Consider the following 21,091-nt stretch of genomic DNA (forward strand, 5'->3'; position numbering starts at 1 on the left):
TACATTTTCCCTAAAAAACCTAGAAATCGTTTTTTGCTTTTGGATGTTTTCAGTTATTATGCAAAATCAAAATATTTTTTTAAATATCTCATTTATTTATTCTAAGATTTTAGATTTAAATATCAAATATGTCTGAAATATCAACTAGAACTGATGAAAATATTTACCTTGATCTTTGCAATCACACTGAGCCTTTATGGCATTCATGTTAAAAACAAGTCACTACTTTGTTTCTCAATGAAGTAAGTGTTATCTCACCTGCATGTTCTCTCTGAGATCAGTGGCCTCCCGAAGTGGCTGTGCAGCAGATTTAAAGACTTCATCTACAGTCTTGATGAGAAGTATCCTCATAGTGGCATACTCCCGACCCTTTTTACCCTTGCGAACCGAAAGCCCTCTTTTGTGAGGTTTACCCCCTCCACGACGGTTAGTAATGGCCACATGGACAAAGAGCCAGGCGTGTGGAAGGACTTCACCCGTCAGCGACTGGAGGGGAATGTGGCGGAAACCTGGCTGAATGCATTCAAACGGAATTGTGTACTGAGCGATAAACTCGTCCCCAATGTAGTCGTCATCCAGAACAACAAAGCGCACCATTGCTAGTTCCGGAAGGTTAATCTGAAACTCGAAACTTTCGTCAAAGATGGGGTTGTCGCCATTCTGATGGACCGTTTTAGTCCTTTGTTCTGCACAATCCGCAGGGATGCCATGAATTTCAACATAAACATATGGATCTACCACATCGCCTTTGGCGCCTGAGCCCTTGGGTTTAGGAAGATTTTGTCCGCTAATGATCTTTATGTGAAGGAGCTGTGGAGACACTCCTGGAACAGAGTCTTTAGTATTGGCACTGAAATAAGACACATGCTCCCTCATGATCGCTGGGCGTAAAACATACCCACAGTTCCCGTTTTGTCTAAACCAGCCGATGTTGAGGTCCATCATGAGACCCGGTGTTTGATAGTTCATTGCTACTATTTGACAGCCACATTTCCAAAAGTCCTGCGGGTTCATGTTGCTAGAATCAATTCGCATTGGACTTGGGTAAACCCTTGCTAGAAACTTCTTGTTGTAGTTAACAAACTCACCAGGGTGGTCAGTGGCACACCGATTGGCAAAGACCTCATTGAAGGAGCAGAGCTCCCAGTGCTTCTGGTTCTGGAAAGCGGTCTGAAAATCCTTAAACCGAACAGACTTACATAAGGTTACCAAGTCAGATAGATCCTTGGAAAGCTGGAACTTTTCGGGTTGAACAACCGTCTGCTGCTCGCCACCCTCGCTGTTCATCCGTTGAGACATTTCTGCACCCTCGTCCTCATCCGTCACCTCGCCTTCTGAGCCGGTGCAGCTGGTCGCAAGTTTCTTTCCTTTCACAAGAATCTTTCCTTTTATGTCCGAAGGAGATGGAAGGTAGTTGTCCTCAAGGTTGGGAGGATCCATGTGGATTTTGTCTCCGAGTATTTTCTTCAGGTGCTGAAACATTACCTTCTGTTGCTTCAAGGAACAGTGGTTCTCTAAACAAAGGATCAGAGGAAATTCCGAGGCTACGAAAGCGTACTTGTTGATGATGTCAATGACACTGCGGAAGACAATATGTGAGGTCATTGTATGGCCCGTGTAAATGACCGGTTCATTATCCGGCCCATCCCATACATCAAGTTCCACGCTCCTGCAGCCCATCTTTAGGGCACGGATGTAGCCCGTGATGTCTGATGGACCCCTGAACTGGTCCTCAATCAGGTAGGTATTGTGGGAAGAGTTTATGTAATAGTGAGAAAGGGGTTGGTTCATGTCTTGGCATACTGTTTTTTGTTCAGGATCAAAGATGTGGCAGTCTGGTGACATGAGGTAATTGATAAACCCATCCAGGGAGAGCCATCCCTTTTGTTGCCCCTCCTTCGAAGGTTCATACTTCTGAATAATTCCCACACTGATGTCTTCGCTCACCTTGGCCATGCCCTGCTCTGCCTCCAAAAAGATCATCAGGTCCTTGGTGTCAAGAAATTCCTTGTTGCTAGAGAACTGCACCAACAAAAAATAGATTTCTGGTCTTGTGCAAAGGTCGTGAAAGACTTCGATGAACTCCTCCTTGGTCACATCGGAACCGATTTTGTCTTTCGCTTTGTGCAACTCTTTGAACTTCAGCTCTATCTTGACATTTTTCAACCCAGGACTTAACTTCTTGATCAGCTGTACGGCTGCACAAAGACGAATGCTTTTTCCACCAATGACGTTCGCTTCGTCGAAGAGGTCACCGAGCCAGGATGCACGCATGCTGTCCTGACTGCTCTGAATCATGTTAAGAGTGTGTTTTCCATATGATATTAAGTACCTGAGTCCAGTCACCCATATATTTGCTACATCGGCTGAATTAGCCACTAAATCAAGTGATTCATAGTTCTCCCCATAGATTATTGAGAATGCACAATCCTCTGAAATCTGATCCGAATTCCCATTGGTCCTAAAAGTGTCTGTGTTTTTACCAGTTCGGACCTCTTTAATTGATTTTACATCAATCTTGGCCTTGTCCGACTCTTTTTTGGATGGTTCCCATCGCAAAGACTGCATGTCGGCATCTAGAAGGAAGTAACGGTGGTAGACTCTGGAGTTGGAGCGTACTTTCCTTAGTTCAGACCCATCCACCATTGAGTTAATGCAGTCACTTGCACTGCTGATCTTCTTTTCTGTTGGCATGCTACTGAACGACACCGTCTTTTTCCTTTCCTTGTACCGCCTGGAACCATCCTGGAAAATAAAGCAATTTATCATCAGTAAGGTTTATAACTAGTTTAAAAAAAAAAAAATCATATGGATACCCTATAGATTTAAATAATTGGAGATTTGCATATTTATTAAGAACATAACTTGCATATTTAAGACCAGTAATGTGCATTACAATAATTTCATGTTGACTTTCAAATAACAACTACTGAATCTGCATATTCAGATATGTTAAAGGAACAACATAAAAGGGACAAAATGAGAATACAAACAAGAGTTTTCCTGTTGCATCATCTCTGCTGGTGTGTGCTGTAATCACTGCTGGTGTTGTGACCAGAGCATCAATGTGTCCTTTGCTTTCATACCACCCTGAGCCTACAGGCAGCAAATTATTGAGCTAAACCAGGCTTAATTAAGAAAATAATTGCAACAGTTTCATCAAGAGAGAGCACTTAAGTCTTCAATGGGGTGTTTATGGGATAAGAAAAATGCAAAATAAGTCTACATTTTCTTGCCACTATTTGTATCACCTATCTGTTTACAGCAGAATAGGCGTACCAGTTTTTTGCCCGTTTATTAAACAAACAAACAGCATTATTACATACAGTATATATATAGCATACAGAATTTAAATTACATTTTGTACTGCCAAGTTCTTTCAGACACAGAACACAGAACATTGCTGACAAATACACCACACAAATAAAAATATCACTTTATTACATGCATATATATATATATGTATTTTGGGAAAAACACTTATTTATGAACGAATAATTGCAATTACATATATGGATTACATATATGCTGGTATCAAATTTTCATGTTATACAGCAGTATCACGGTATTGTATACAGTATGACAAGTTTAATAACTTTTTTCTTATAACAAAAATAACTATACAATAAAGCAATACAGAAAATATATAAAGTTTTTACACGGGGCAGCAGGATAAATAGCATGCATTATTTAATGTGCATCTTGTCAGTGAAGCCTGTTCTATAATCGGTGGCAAATCTCCATCACCTACCCACTTTCACATGGAGCTGCATCAACTACACAGAGTTGTTATTCACTGACAAACGTGTCAGCTTGAACCGGATTTACTGACAAGATGCGCATTAAATATTGCTTCGGATTTATTGTGCAGCCCTAGTTTAACACAGATTAAAGTGCAGAAGAACTATAAAGAGCAATAGGTATCACTTTACAATTAGATCTCATTAGTTAACCTTAGTTAATGCATTATTTTCACAATGAGAAATACTGTAATAACATTTGCTACAGAAGTTAAACTTAAAAAAAACATTTTTGATTTTAACATATATTATATATGTTATATATTAGAATACCTAAGATTAATGAATGTTCAGAAGAATTTTTCATTGGCAGTTTATGTTAACTTTTGAATTAACTAATGTGAAGGGTGATCGAACAATAAAGTATCAAAACACTTTCGAACAATATCTAGGGTATGTTGCAGTCTAGATTAAAATGTTCAAAAGTTTGAAAATAAATAGCCCATTTAAGTCTAAATATTTAAGTATTTGGCGCGGTGATGAACAGCATAGCAAATCCACAAATCTAAATGGCTATTTAAATATGTTTTAGAAAGTAGAGCAGCTGCTTTATTTATGGGGTTTCCAGGGTAACAGCTGCATTTTCTGCAGTTTAGCGCCATCTGCTGTCAGAGAGTGAATGTGCTTTCATTCAGCGTGTCTTGCGTGTTCCTCCATGTGCTTCTTATGCATGCTTGTTTACATCAGAGCACACATGGTCTTTTAAGCAGAATTCAGTGGTGTTGTGCATTTTGACCAGTTGATGGCAAAAGTATTCTTAAAATGCATTCCAAATTCTGAATAATTTGCAATATATAATTATTCACAGGATTTAAAAGTGCCAACGATAACAATAGAATGCCTTTTCATTAACGATATAGCATTACCGAATACCCGCATGTCTGATTACATAAAAGTATTTTGACTGAAAAAGTACACAAAAAATTACATAAAGTGCCAAATGTCTAAAATTTGTTTGAACAATGTTAGTTTCCAAAGGAATCAGCAGTATGCTAACCTGTAAAACAAAACCTGCATACTTGAATAAAGTGAATAAAGCTGAATAAATTATGTAAACAGCCATTCAGGCTTCACTTGGTTATTTAAAACAGTACAGTTTGCTCCAGGGACCATGATCTCAAGAGACATGGAGACATGACACTGACAGTATGACTGAGTTTCACGAGTCTCTTATATAACAGATTGCATCAGCTGTGACAGGCATATCAATTAACAGACATTAATTCATTTTAATTAGAGAACTCAGAGCTGAATCTACACATAAAATAATGCATAAAACTTATGAGCTCCATTGGTCCATAATCTGTTTGTTTACAATTACATTATGGAAACAGTCTTCTCCAGTAGTTCTCCACTCTACATTTCCTGAACAACTCTGTCCTACTGGCGGTCTACCTGCTCCTAAACACCACAACTTCAGTGGATTTTTACCCATCAACAAACACTGTCCCATGGTAACCTCTTGTCCCTTGAGAGGTCAGGCCAAAAACTGGACCCCATCCATATGACCATCTCTCAATATGATGCTGCACTAGCGCTGGAGCAGCAGCACTGAGAGTAATGGCCCCATGCGAATGTCAATGGCTTTGGTCCACTGGAAATTTATTCTAGCTGGGTCAAAGGAAATGTGCTTCCCGGTTGTAAACAACTGAGCTTTGGAGGTTAATCTTATTCTGGCAGGGGGGAATAAGCCCAAAGTAATCATAAAACATCAACATCAAGGTCAATACTGAAAAATCAGCTTTCTGAACATTTTTCAAATATCTGTAATCATTATATATATATATATACACACACACACAATTTTGAAAATCACATCTCAAAAGTGGATTCTTACATTTAAAAAAAAAAGTCTATTTAAAGTCGACATTTCCTAATGCATATGAATTTAAATTAAAAATATAATTACATATTATATGTGTGTGTGTGTGCGTGTTAGTGGTGGGAGAAAAGCTCGATACATCGATGCATCGCGATTCGTTATCTAACGATCCAGAATTGATTCTCAAAAATTCAGAATCGATTCTGTGTTCAATTCAAATGCGAGCGCTGTCAAGACTCACGTGACCAAACAAAAAAGACACCGGTGATGGACGACCGTTCATATGCTGGTGAATTAGCTTCGTTTAAGATAAAATGGACAAACTACGACCTGCACCATCTCATTTAAAATCGGATGTGTGGCAACATTTTGGATTTTCTGAAGACACCGAAGGTGTCGTTGATAAAAGCCATACTGTGTGCAAAGTCTGTAGCGCCAAATTCAAATATTTCGGCAACACGACTAACATGAAGAAACATATTACACGGTTCCACTCAGAGCTGGAGAAACAGCATTCTCTTCCAATCACGAACACTCCTGGTTACATTCAAAGGACCTTGGATCAAGTAGCAAAGCTTCCACCGAATTCTGAAAAGGCAAAACGAATTACCCGATCAGTGGCGGGTTTTATTGCCAAAGATCTGCGCCTGTACTCCGTTGTGGAAAACCAAGGATTTCGCACGACGTTACAGGTACTTGAGCCACGATACACTTTGCCCCCGCGTCGTTATTTTAGTGAGACGGCTGTCCCCGCACTCTACAATGTAAAGATCACATCTTAGAATCCCTAATTCTCCCTGTCATACAAATTGAGAACTGTTTATTCTTAATGATTGTTCATTGCAATTGTATGGCTTACCATTCATTCAGAGTTTGTTAATCCTGAAAATAACTGTTAATAAATTAAAAGTATTGAAAAAGAAATATTCATAATCATTTTTAATTTGGCAATACTGTCAAACAGATATTCTAACTATATACAAAAAGCATAGTAACTCCAATTTTGGTTAAAATAAAAAGTTTAGAGTATTTTTTTCACAGCAGGATAATTAAGAATCGTTTTGGGAATCGGATCGTTCCTCCCAGAATCGGAATCGGATCGAATCGTTAAGTGCCTTAAGATTCCCACCTCTAGTGCGTGTGTGTGGGCTAATTCACTAACACCACTCAAAGCACCAGAAAACAATCTGTCCGCCATTTTAGTGAATATTTAGAAAGAAAATCTATGTGTATGTAGTTAATTATCCAACACGAAAGTGTGTTTTCTGCTAGACTTGACAGCAGTGTTAATTTCGTTGACTAAATATTTTCGTCATTATTTTCTTCACGAATATATTTTTGCGGACGAAAACGAAACGAAAACTAAAATAGAAGGCACTGATGGAGACTAAAACTATGACTAAATTGATTGACATTATCGTCAACGAATAAAGGACGAGACGAAAATAGACTGTGACGAAAATCAAATCAGCAGACGGGAGAGATGCGAGGAATGAGCAAAAGAACCGGCAAAACGGAACAGACTGCATGAGAGAAGAGAACCAATCAGAGCCGGACTTATTGAGACGTGAAGCGAAGGTTTTCAGTTTTTAAATGAGCTCCCGGGAAGACGGCATTCGAAGAGGTGATGTCTAAAAGAGCGACAAAATGTCCACAGCTCACTTCACGTTTGACGACGAACAAAACAAAACGAAGTGTAAAGCACGCGGAGCGCTCATTCGTGGCAAGAACACAACCAATTTGAAAAGACATTTACAGACGAGCCACCCGGACATTTTCTCAAATGTAATTTCACAACGATGTTCTTTTGTTTATTGTGCTAAGCAAAATTGGAAGACTGCAGTGCGTAGATGTTAAATATTACGAACTGAAAAGTACTGTAAAATAGCCCCTTCTTCAAGTTAGATGCTAATACGTAATATTATGATACATACATTTGATTAATTCTAATGTTTAGTATATTTTATAATGTTCTACTTGTTGACAATATCACAAATATTTCTATATTAGTCATGTGAAACATGAATGTTCACATCCTATCATTATACATACAAATCTAGCAATATTGTAGTATTTAAAACATACAATATTGCTAGACAAATGAATACCTTATAAAATCTTGTTACTTTTTTTATCCACCTAGCTGCCAACTTATTAAATATTTACTTTAAATGTATGCACTTATTGTTCAGCTCCGCTGTAAGCTTTAAGGTCCTGGACCTAACTTTATGTTTCTTTTATTGATGGTCAATTGGCAGCTAGTTATTGTTTACATTATCATGACAGTGTTTGTTGCTGCATAAAAGCTTTTGAATCAAAATAAAGACACAGTTGTGTTGAAATAAAGTTGAATTTGTGTTTTATATATTTTGGTTAAGTTTGTTTCCTATACCAGCTGTAAAAAATTGTCTAGTAAACCTGTTATTGATTTTAGTCTTATTTTAGTCTAAAATACCAAGCAATTTTAGTCGACTAAAATAAGACTAAAATTAAAACAAATCAGATGACTAAAACTTGACTAAAACTAAAAAGAATTATAGTCAAAAGACTAAGACTAAAACTAAATAAAAATTTCGTGTCAAAATTAACACTGCTTGACAGGTTATTGTGTGAGGGCCCGGAAAAACAGTGTATATGCATTTTTTGACAGTGACAAAAATAACAGCACCGCTGACCACATCTACAACCAATAACAGCATTCGGCAAGATCAATCATGAGAAACAGACCAACATCTGAGGTTGATCTCGCTTCAGCTCTCTTCAAACAGCACTCAGCTCACAACTAAGATTATCTTATCCACTTTTTTTCTTTTTCTCTGTTTGTTGAAATTCTTTTCAGTTAGGTAAAATCAAAGACTAAATAAGGTACACTAACATTCAAAAGTTTGGGGTTGGTGTGATTTTTAAATGTTTTGACTCACCAAGGTTGCATTTATTTGATGAAAAGTGCAATAAAATATTTGATTATATTTTAAACTCTATATTTTAAGACATTCTTGTGATCAAAGCTGAATTTTCAGCATCATTGCTCCAGTCTTCAGTGTCACATGATCCTTCAGAAATCATTCTGGGTCTTCACGGACATTAATTTAATGCAGCTTTGCTGAATAAATCAATGAAGATCTTACTGTCCCCAAACTTTTGAACAGTACACATACACATTTCACTTGGGCCAGTAAACAACCACTCTGAATACATAATATTATATATTATATTAGACTCTTAAAACCATGACATTCTCAGGACAGTGACTAGTGAAAGACCTGGGACTGTGTGCGTTCTTCTGCTGCCATCAGCCAATCATAAAGTAATTTTTCCTGCGGCTCTAGAGCGGCTAGTCACATGGCATTTGGTTGGCACTTGGCAACTGTTTGACAGGTCTATAAAATTCCCCTTTCCAAGCAGCACTGAAAGCGAAAGCAGTGTAAACAAACTGAACTAATGTAATAGAGAACATGAAGGAATCTCCCTGACTAACCACCTACTGTGGTCTTACCTAAACATTCACGGGAAAAGCTGAACCGCATGACTAAATATAATCCGCCTGGTCTGGGGAAAAATGCAGAAGGTCTGTCTGGGAAGAGGTTTAACACACTTTGACCTTTAGGTGTAGCCCACACACAGGGGAGGTTTCTGTCTTCCAGGCAGACTGTCCTTCCTGAGGATTTCCTTACGACGAAGGGGACGCCCTTACATCCCCGGGCTAGAAAAACAATTCAGTAAAAACCCCTCAGCGTACAACAGCTGTTGTATTATTTCCCTTAAAGAGTCTATTTCTGGCCAGTTATATCGTGAGCTCATTTTAAGGCCTGCTGGGATCAGGTCAGCCGTTTCATTTTTTTAATACACACAATTTGACTATGGTTTCAAACAGTGCTTTAAGTGGCCCAAAAGAGGTGCCGGTACTCTATTATAGCCATTTATTTTTTCTCATCCCGAGGTAACAACAACTATATTGAAGGGGTTTTATATACAGCAGTCAACATATCCTTTTATTAGTTTGTGGATTTGCTTGAGCTAGAAAGAACTACTGAACATAAATAAAATGTGCAAAAGAATTTTGAAAAAATACCCTTAGAAAGAGCTACTGCATTACTGCATTTAAACTCCCGAACTGACTCAAATGATTCGCGAACCCGCTCCGAACTCCCGAACTGATTCAAATGAGTCGCGATCCTCAAACTGACTCAAATTATTTGCGAACCCGCTACGAACTCCCGAACTGATTCAAATGATTCGCGATCCCACTCCGAACTCCCGAACTGATTCAAATGATTAGCGATCCCCAAACTGATTCAAATGATTCGCAAACCCGCTACGAACTCCCGAACTGACTCAAATGATTCGTGATCACCAAACTGACTCAAATGATTCGCGAACCCGCTTTGAACTCTCGAATTGATTCAAATGATCCGCAAAGCCGCCCCGAACTCCCGAACTGACTCAAATGATTTGCTATCCCCAAACTGAATCAAATGATTCGAGAACCCGCTTCGAACTCCCGACCTGACTAAAATGAATCGCGAACTCGCTCTGATTTCTTGAACTGATTCAAATGATCCGCGAAGCCGCTCCGAACTCCCGAACTAACTCAAATGATTCACACTCCATACTCCCAACTAGGAAGAATTAGGAAGCGTGCATTGTGAAGGGCGCTCTGAAAAGCGGCAGCGCAGGCAAAGGATTAAAACCTCTATTAAAACAGATGTCCAAATGAACGTACTGAGTACCGGTCCGTACCGGCCCACTTAAAGCACTGGTTTCAAATGAAAGCCGATGTTCAAATGACATTATCATAATAAAGATTGCATTAAGAGTACTCAAGAATACTGTGTTTTGAAATAGGTATCATTTAAATAAATTAATTAATGTGAATTTAATAGTATCATATTAATTTCTATTGTTGAGACATTATGGCTTATTTTGCTTCTAATTTGTCTAGTTTCATCCAAAATACACAATTATTAGTTATTTAATTGCAGTTTATCTATTTGCATCTGTAGATGTCAATTACAGCACATATGTTTAAAGGATGTTTTCTCAAAATGAGTTTCAGTCAGAAAGCTCCACTTCACTTACGTACACCAAACTTTGCAAATTTTATTTATCTATATTCTGAAGGTTTGCTAATTTATATAAAATGTCATTACTAAAAACTTTTCTTTTTTTTTTTTTTCTGATTTATAGAGTTATAATAAAAAAGTAAAAAAAAAAAAAAGAAATCCAAAAACCCTAAAATCTTTTAGCTCTAATATGTCCACAATATGAAACAAGAAATTTGAACCTGGCTTTATCCAATATATTGAGATTTCTATTCTGGTCATATTATCTGGTATGCAAATGTGTGTAATATTTAATTAGATAAAGAATTATTTGCATAAGTAAACATATTTCAGTGAACAACTGTCTCAATGCACTGTGACTAATAAACTGGGGAAAGTATGATGATATCATTAGATTTACTAAAATATTTCCCCTATTCATCTGTAACTTCTTGCCTTAAAAAATGCATCACTTATATTATTCTTGTGTTAACCATGCAATAAAATATTAACATTTAAAACAGCATCAAATAAACAGTTCAGTTACTTTAATGAAAACAAAATCTTTAGAGGAAAAAAACAATAAGGGAACTTGTAATTCAATTAAGTTTCAAATCACGTTACAAATCAGTAAATGATGCACAAGCAGCTTGTTGTGGCTCTTTTGGCTGCCAGCTCCTCAGTTGCCTGAAACACATGCGACTGAAAGTTTTGGAGCGATAAAAGCGCACGTTAATTGAGGGATTTAAGAGAACGAGGGACAAAGTCATTAAGATAATAAAAACAGAGGGATTTCCTGTGTATTTTTGTCTCGAAATATCCTCTGTGTTTGACTAATAAGGGACCATTCGTTGTTCCCTCCTGATTAAAGTCCCTAATGGATTGAAAGCCTTTTTTCTGGCTAACTGCACCGTTGTGAACTGTACGTCCCTCGCAGATATCCACCGGGGAGACACTATTTATCCGCTAGTCTTCAATATGTCACTTTTTGTGATTACACTGCTGTACAGATTGTAGTGCTTTACTGAGAAAAGGGGCTGACATCTGCTGGATATGAATACACTCCACACATTAATAACACCTCACCATCTGGGTAATAGCACTTCAAAAGCCTCTCCAGCGATGTGGGCATGAAATGCAGTGACCCTGAAAAGTTTTAGCCACAATTAACTATGCTTTAGATAATAATAAAGCAGCATGAGAAAACAAATGCTGCACAAGCTTTTCTCACAACCTACTTCACTTTTTTTGCAACCGGCTACATGCAAGACATGTCAGTGCGGTATAAACTGTAAAACATCTACAGCGATGAGCCAAAACTAAGCGAGCTGCCTAAGTAGACATTAACATTTTAATGTATCTGGCATTTTTTTTTATTATCCATATCACCAATAAGTTTGGCTTGAGGTGTCAGAAGTGATTTTACTCACCGAGCTCCCATTCTCTGCCTTTATTGTCTCTGTTTAATAGTTTTAATAATGAATAAATAATAAAATAAGCAAACTGTATGTGAAAAACTATTAGAATTTGCTTCTCTATTATGAGGAAAAACTAAAGGTAAATGCTACAACATTCATCTGCCTTCAGTTTTCAGCAAATAGTCTAACAGACTATAAATGATTACAGAAACAAGAAAATAATACATAATATTTTTTATCAAATTCAAATGATTTTTCTCACTTTTTTTTCAATGTATTTATTTCGAATTTACTGAATAAGATATAAAATAAATACAATTTAGGATTAGAGAATCAAGAAGTTGCTATCTATTTTATCGATATTTTGTTTTATTTTATGACTCATGATCCGGCTTTAACCTCCTACACACACCGCAAAGCAGTTGGATCTTCTCAAGACGCTCATAAAACATGTGAAGTGTTCCTCTCAGCTCAATCATGGCGGCATGGATTGCTAATTAAGTCCTGCATTACAGACTAAAGAATTGACAGGGTGGCTATTGCACTTCAATCACGGCTGTCCCTTTCACACAAGCGCTTTCCCTGTGAAGAAAGCGTCCAATTAAAATGTTCTCTGATGAATATGAAAATCAATTCTGAATGCACCATGGCGGTGCATCTTCTTTATCCTCTGAACTGACGCAGGCTTTTAAAATGTATGCTTTTAATCAGTGCAAAGAAACATTTAGGGATTTAATCTGACAAAACCTCTCAAGAACGTGTCTTTTTCCACCCCAGAAAGCATTAGGAAGCAAAGGCCTATATGTATTGCATTAAAAATAAAGCTTTTTTAATTAACATTTAAGTGCAATTACTTTTAGCATGAGATTCGCCCTATTTTCACAGTCTAAGCATTTGCGTGCAATCGTTAAAAATAAAAGAAAAGTCTTACAAGTACTTTCTAACTTGAGAACCGGTTTAAGATATATGGAGAAAAAGATCTGGACAGTTATTTGCAGCACATACAGTATAGAAAGGTTTCATTTACAGTAAGGAAAGTGGTCAGTCTAATAGATAAACAGCAGTTCAAGCTATTCACATAGAGTTATTCACATAGCCTACAGCAAGAGGCGTTCGTTTTGAAGCACTGGATGTGTGACCTGAGTTCACACCAGAACCCAGTTAAGATCTCTGCTCTATAGACAGATGAGCGTGCAGATGAAGCATTCGGTGAATGCAGAGTCGAACCCAACTGCTATCCGTCTCTGCAATGTCTATTAGGCCTGGTTTCTATCTAATCCATATCAAGTGGCTTATATAAAGCGCGAGACTGAATGACGCCACATCTGATGAATAGACCATGAACAACGTGGCGGAGCTAGCACTGAGTTCACTCGCTTAACACACAAGTGTTTAGCACAAAGTGCACATTGACCTTTTTAATGCGCACCACACCTATTAGTGGACAGAGCGGTGCTTTCCTCAAAACACTACTAGTGATGTCAACTTGAGCTACAACACTGAGGGGGACGGGATGAACAAATTCACTACATGATTACTGTGTTTGGAGACAGCAAGGAAGACTTACATTGATCAGAAGTGATACTAATGACATTTATAAAGTAACTAAACATCTCCATTTAAAATAAATGCTGTTCATTCAAACTTTCCACAACATGCTTTTGATACTGATTGATCGTAGGCCTCACTGGTTTGAGCTTGTGCACCTCACCTTTTTGAGAGAAAAAAGCTGTATTTGTGGATAATTTTGGTAATGTTCATTTAAAACCTGAGGCCTTTTTGAATGGCAAATCAGCATATTATACTGGTTTCTGAAGATCATGTGACACTGAAGACTGGAGTAATGAAGCTGAAAAATCAGCTGTGAAATCACAGGAATAAATTACATTTTAAAATATATTCAAATAGAAAGCAGTTCTTTTAAATAGTGAAAATATTTCACAATATTACTGCTGTTTTTGCTGGATTATGTTGGATCAAATGAATGCAGGTTAGGTGAGCAGAAGATAATTATTTAAAAAAGAAAACTTAAAACTGAGTACTAGTATTCATACCCTAGCATATCTTTCAAAACCATTTTAAAAATCTCATCAACCCCAAACTTATATAATCTTATATTCCATAGAGTTCTCTATAAACTTGCCACTGCTCATCCAAGCTCATTTTTAATGTAAAATCTTTGTTCTGAAATTTCAAATGACTCCTGAAAGCTCAATTTAGGCTTAATTTATTCTTGCAGCATGCCTGGAAAGTTTCAGTGTGATAAATATTGTCCTCTGTGGTGTGCTGATGCTGGATCGTGACTGATCTCAGCTGCTGATCAGAGACCGTCTCCAACTTTACAACTGCATCCTGCTGAACGCAAGAGAAAAAAGGCTGACGGACAGTGTTTTAAGGGCACAGACTGGTCTGAATTGTCTCTTTTTCACAATCCCCACATAAACAGTATCAGCCATTAAAAACTGCTGTTTTAGTCAAATAAAAGAGAATAATGGCTCTACAGAAGAACAACACTCATATCAGCACCTGCTATCAGTCAGTAGATTTTAAATTAAGGACGAGGGTGTTTACTGCTCAAGTATAAAAATAGCAACTCATTATAGTAACAGGGGCTGCCCTCAAATTACTGTCAGGTCATCGTTTTCATCTCAAATAAGTGATTTACACTAATACCATCATAACCTTTCACTTGTTCAATGCTGTTAGATTCTAAACCTGAACTCGGCCCTAGCCTTAATGCAGTCTACACCCCTCAGAGACCTCCTTTCACAGACTGAAGTGAACATGGCTGTTAACAACCAAACCACATCCTCTGACAGCAATGAAGAAAACATGCTATACCAAACCACCGATTAGGACATCAACGATGTTTCAACAAGCAATTACTCACGGGTAATCCGATCTGCTACCTGCAGCACAGAAATGCACGCAACTGGACGTTTGCATTCGCTTTCTGCCTCCGGTGGAAATTCCACTCAATTTTGATTCTTTGAATCTGGTAGAAAAAAAGATTTAGTCTTATTTTCTTTAAGATCTATTTTTCACTTGATCTTAATATAGCAAAATATATCTTGACAAAACAACTTCTCTTGAGCTATAAAAAAAAACTTTAAATTTAGTAATGTCAATTCAATTTTCAAATAAATGCTGTTCTCTTGAGCATTCTAATCATCAAAAAAACACTGGGAAAAGTTTCAAAAAAACAACAAAAAAAAAAAAGCACTGTTCTCGACATTGATAATAATCAGAAACGTTTCTTGAGTGAATGATTTCTGAAGATCATGTGACACTGAAGACTGGAGTGATGATGCTGAAAATTCAGCTTTGATCGCAACAATAAATTACACATTTAATGCATATAGAAAATAATAAAAAATAGAAATAGAAAACTTTTTAAATTGCAACTTTTTCATAATATTACTATTTTTATTATATTGTTTAGCAAATAAATGCAGCCTATATATATATATATATATATATATATATATATATATATATATATATATATATATATATATATATATAAACAGCCTAATAAACGAATAAACGAACAATACTGAGAGACACAGCAATGTCAGTGGTGCTGCTGCTTATGAGGGCAACACAGGTTTGAATCTGGCTTGTGTCATTCAATTCCTGCCTCCTTCTTTTCTCCGTGGCATTTTCTGTCTGCTCTTTAACTATCTCTTTCATTAAAGTGGCAAAAAGAACAACAGGACAGATCTGTGCAAGTTTGACCATAACTGTAGACACCGTGACATTGAATCATCCTATGTTGATGATGATGATACAAATCGATCAGCAGCTTTGCTTAAGCTTTTTTCTCTGGGATTTTTTGAATATTAACAATAATGATTACTATGAAGACTACTAAACTGAGAAAATTTGAGAAACAATGAGAAAATGTTCTGGTTATTTTGCTAAATTTATAAAGTGACATTTCTTGTCTGCGTTATGGCTGGACAATAAACACTCACTGGCCACTTTATTAGGTACACCTTGCTAGTACCAAGTTAGACCCCCTTTTGCCTTCAGAAGTGCCTTAATTCTGTTGGAAACATTCCTCAGAGATTTTGGTCCATATTGTCATGATAGCATCACACAGTTGCTGCAGATTTGTCTGATGCACATCCATGATGCGAATCTCCCATTCCACCACATCCCAAAGCTGCTCTATTGGGTTGAGATCTGGTGATCTGCATTCTTGAAGATGGTCATGTTCAAGAAACCAGTCTGAGATGATCTGAGCTTGGAGACATGGTGCATGATCCTGCTGGAAGTATCCATCAGAAGATGAGTACACTGTATTAATAAAGTGATGGACGTGGTCAACAACAATACTCAGGTAGGCTGTGGTGTTTAAACCATGCTCAATTGGTATTAAGGGGCCCAAAGTGTGCCAAGAAAATATTGCCCACAGCATTACACCACCACCACCAGCCTGAATGCAGCAGGATGAATCCATGCTTTCATGTTCTTTACACCAAATTCTGACCCTTCATCTGAATGTTGCAGCAGAAATTGAGACTCGTCAGACCAGGTAACACTTTTCATTTTTCTATTGTGAGCCTGTGTGAAATGTAGCCTCAGTTTCCTGTTCTTTTCTCTTTTTCAGATCATTCTCTGTAAACCCTAGAGATGGTTGTGTGTGAAAATCCCAGTAGATCAGCAGTTTTTGAAATACTCAAATACACAAGCCCGTCTTGCACCAACAACCATTCCACGTTCAAAGTCAATTAAATCCCCTTTCTTCCTCATTCTGATGCTCGATTTGAACTTCAGCAAGTCGTCTTCACCACATCTAGATGCCTAAATGCATTGAGCTGCTGCCATGTGATTGGCTGATTAGCAATTTGTGTTACCAAGTAATTGAACAGGTGTACCTAATAAAGCGTTCGGTGAGTATACATCAAATAATATATATATATATATATATATATATATATATATATATATATATATATATATATATATATATATATATATATATAGTGTTGGTGTGTCTAGCACTAGTGTGAATGTTCAAGCCTTTCAAATGAGACAGGAAAGCAGGAAGTGTCTTGCAGGAACTTGCAGGAGAATGATATAGGCTATACTTTGTTCTCTTCATCGTGACAGGCTATTGTGTGGTTAAAGATCAGTCAGAGCTTTCGTGATCTCTACAAGACACAAATGTCAATAGCTTCACTATCTATCTGCTGGAGGACTGAGATTCAAAGTTCAGCGCCAACAGTGACAAAGGAGGACAAGCTTCACTATTCTTTTACATCAAGAAGCATTATGTTTACTTTTTTAAATTAAGAAAATGAAAATTTGTCCAGTTAGAATAACTAAAATCATACTGGTTTTCCATGACACGATAAAATTTGAAAGTTTTTCTAAAATAAATTTTGTGCTGCACAACTAACATAAAACTGAAGCAATAATTGGCTTAAAAAAATAAAAAATAATAATAATATATATATATATATATATATATATATATATATATATATATATATATACACACACACACACACACACACACACACACACTGTATAACTGTCTGTTAAGCATGTTGTCACACCCAAAATAGGCCTCCCGTTGTGCAAACAATGGAGGAAACAGTGAGTATGATGATGCTTGTAGAAGGTTGTTCACGTCTCTGTGGTTCACCTGAGATGATCGTTCTTCTAACCACATGATTTGAATAAGCTGAGAAACGCACTCAAAATCTTTCCACAGGAAACACTGTAGTTGGTACAGGAACTAAAAGCAACGCAGAGTGAAACAAATTTAACTGAGGGAAAGCATTTCCTCATCTACGTGTAAACTGTCTTCTCTGCAAGCCGTCCGACGTTTGTCACATTCTTGCCTTCAGCCAGCTTCAGCACAGAACTCTGACCACAGACGGCACGAATATAAACGTTACTGAGCAACCAAAACTAAATCAGAGGAAAAGAAGAAGCGGTTTCGAAGCTACCGAGCGACAATGGCCGACTGCTTCTGTTCGACAAGTGTATGACCTACTTATAAATGTCATCAGTCCGTCTGTTTGGGCAAACTTGTGCCGCTTAAAGTCTTTATCTTTAAACCGAACTGACAAAATGGTGCCACAGCAGTCGGCATGGGGAAGTAGAGCAATATTTCCTGTCACAGCTTTCTACAGTAAACGGTCAAAATTTCCCAATAACATACAACAAATTCGCTAGAGGCCACTGGAAGATTCACTAGAGCCTCACTCTCGCTAGAGACTGTAAAAACATGTTTAAACTAAAGCAGTATTGGTTCTGAAGAGGAAGAACTTCTCAATGAACAATAAAAAGCTTAGTAAGAACTTGTGCTTCATAAATTCTTATAGTTAAACAGTATTTTTACCCATAATCATGGCATACACACAATAAATGTGTCAAACATTCTCATGGCATTAAGAAATGGCATAAAATGTGACCTATGAATCCATTTCGACATGTATTGGCATCAAATGTGATGTGTGAGGTCATTTCAACATTCATTACAGTGAACTACATACAGTAGTTAGTTAGTAGTACAGTCATTAGCATTCACATTTTCCTTTGCTAACTATTGATAACTAGGCTAGCTGTTGAAATGCTACTGATAACAACAAATTAACCAAAGCTTGCCATGTAACTCTATGTGGTTCAGAAATCCACTTTTGACTCAACTAGCTGCTGATGCTTATTCCACTTTTACTGTTGATGATGACACGCACAAAAAAGTAATTAATAGTGACATAAGAAAAGATATCAGTTGGGTTAGATGCAATTTGTCTCATTTACAAGTATAAGTAAAGCTGCAACAGATACCAGTAGCTAATGGGATTGTTAAGAGAGGAAATAATGAGCAGTTTTAACTAAAATTGGATTAGAAGCAACAACTTGACTGATCAGTTGACCTATGAACCACAGATCCCTGAAAAGATACAGCCGGTTGCTTAACTAGCCATATAAGACACACAGATGCTAGTTAGTTTGAAAGGAATAAATGCACGTGACTTCATCTTGACTGATCACGAAAACGCTTGAAAAGAACACATGATCTGGAGGAAGCAGCAATGGTATGGTCACAGTGGCTTGTGTTTTCTGTGCATCCGTACCATAAGCCCCCACAAACCTGTGGATGTAGCCGTGTATCAGGGTTTTGCACAAAATTAGCCCACAAATTAGGAAAAACCCCGATGTATTGATCGTTTACCTTAATAATACTGGCTTTCCGTGGTATTCCAGGTTTGCCGTCCAGCGCCACAGACGCGTTGGCCGTCTCAAGCCCCTGGTTCTCGGGTGCACACTGTCCACAGTCACCGTTCGAGACCGACAACTCGCTCGCAGCTCTGCCGTCCGCCTCCTCGCCGGGCTGGGTGGATTTCCCGCCACCGCTCGGCGATGAGACCCCGCAGTTCTCGGTGACAAACTCCGCCATGAACCCCGTGTAAAGCACGCAGCAGCCTGTGCCTGACAGTATTAGCTGTCGGTTCGAGTAGCGAGCGATTGGAGCTCCCCGAGAGACGTGAGAGAGAAATGGAGAGCCATCGCAGGTTTAATTCTCGTCGGCGTTTCTGCTTCGGCTCGCCAGCATCTGTGGGGTTCGATACATTGTATCCGCACGCACCGCGTTCGAATGTTTCAGTGTGTTACAGTGTTGCGAGTGTCATCGTGGAGGCGCTCACGCGTCTTACAGACACTGCCATCTGCCGAATTGACTTCACATCGGTACAATACACTGCTGCTCTGAAACAGCGCGCGCAGCAGCTCCACGATCAGATAAGGCTTTACATGGAAGTGCATTTACTGTACATGTCGGAACATATGCTGCATGGAGACCGGGGCAAGTTGTCACGCGGGGAAATTCAGGAAACTCGCTTCTAATTTACTTTATCTCAATAGCTGTAGGGGTAATACGTTTTTATTACACAGTTCAACAAATGTTTATTGTCAAGCACGTTGGCCTCTTTAAAACTTGATGAAGATAATTCGTGTGAAATCTGTCATACGTTCAGAAAAAGGCAATGAAGGGGATTCTCCAGACAAGTGTTTTATCATTGTATTTAAGCAATTGTTTCAACGGCTATAAAAAAAAAAAAACGCATCGTTTGACAATGCATTGATAAACATCTGCATCCTAGAAAATATTAGCGACATTAGCTGTGAAATAAGGTTTGAAGTACAGTAAGTTAACCGTTATTGAGATGCTTTGCTTCAATCGAATTAAGCTTCGGTAAGGTAGTTTAAATTATACAGATTACTTAATAATCATAATAACAATTTAAAACGTTTTTAGAGGAATATGCATGCATGCATGTCTAGACAGATGGCTTTTAACAATTTGCTGCTGTTGCTTAATAGTCTAAAATGTGCTGAAAAAAAATCTGTTCTTTGTGAAGGAAATCATCTCCACAAATACGAAACGATGACGTTAGCCAGGATGTTCAAAAGCTACCATATGTTAGTTCAGTTAAATTAAATCATTTTTTTTTTAAGTGCATTTATTACTATTATTTTTGCAATACTTTTTGGTGACACTGTAGATGCAGGAATACACACTGTAGTTTTAAATAGGTTTGTGAGCTATTTAAGTGAGTATCAGTATTATCAGATGCACAGGCATAGCAAAGTTCACAGTTTCCAACAGTATATCATTATCAAGTCACTGAGTCACCAGCCATTAAGGATTCATATCATAGGGTTTCGTACTGGTGGCCATATTGAATTCAGAGTTTATGATGATTATGGATTTATGGATTTGTTTCATGCAATCACATCTTTTTGCTTTATACGATGTTAAATGATGGACTGGTTTGGATTATTGTGATGTTTTTATCAGTTGTTTGGACTCTCATTCTGACGGCACCCATTCACTGCAGAGGATCCATTGCTGAGAAATTGATGTAATGCAAAATTCCCCCAAATCTGTTCCTGTGAAGAAACAAACTCATCTACATCTTGGATGGCCTGAGGGGGAGTAGATTTTCAGCAACTATATAACTATAAATGGAAATGGAAAGACTGGAC

The 21,091-nt window shown here is 37.7% G+C and overlaps 1 protein-coding gene across 1 annotated transcript in view; it reads right to left on the bottom strand.

Annotated features, from left to right (window-relative positions):
* Nucleotides 1–19,759, bottom strand: part of LOC113059342 (inactive phospholipase C-like protein 2) — a 37,813-nt gene extending 18,054 nt beyond the window's left edge. The window contains exons 1-2 of the mRNA XM_026227773.1: nucleotides 19,278–19,759; nucleotides 259–2,745 (exon numbers count right to left, since the gene is read on the bottom strand). Of these exons, the coding sequence (XP_026083558.1) occupies nucleotides 259–2,745; nucleotides 19,278–19,502 (2,712 nt within the window). The 5' untranslated portion in view covers nucleotides 19,503–19,759. The remainder of the gene's footprint in view (nucleotides 1–258; nucleotides 2,746–19,277) is intronic.
* Nucleotides 19,760–21,091: the final 1,332 nt, after the last annotated feature.

The sequence above is a fragment of the Carassius auratus genome, chromosome 41, assembly GCF_003368295.1.
Source record: "Carassius auratus strain Wakin chromosome 41, ASM336829v1, whole genome shotgun sequence".
Classification (NCBI taxonomy): Eukaryota; Metazoa; Chordata; class Actinopteri; order Cypriniformes; family Cyprinidae; genus Carassius; species Carassius auratus.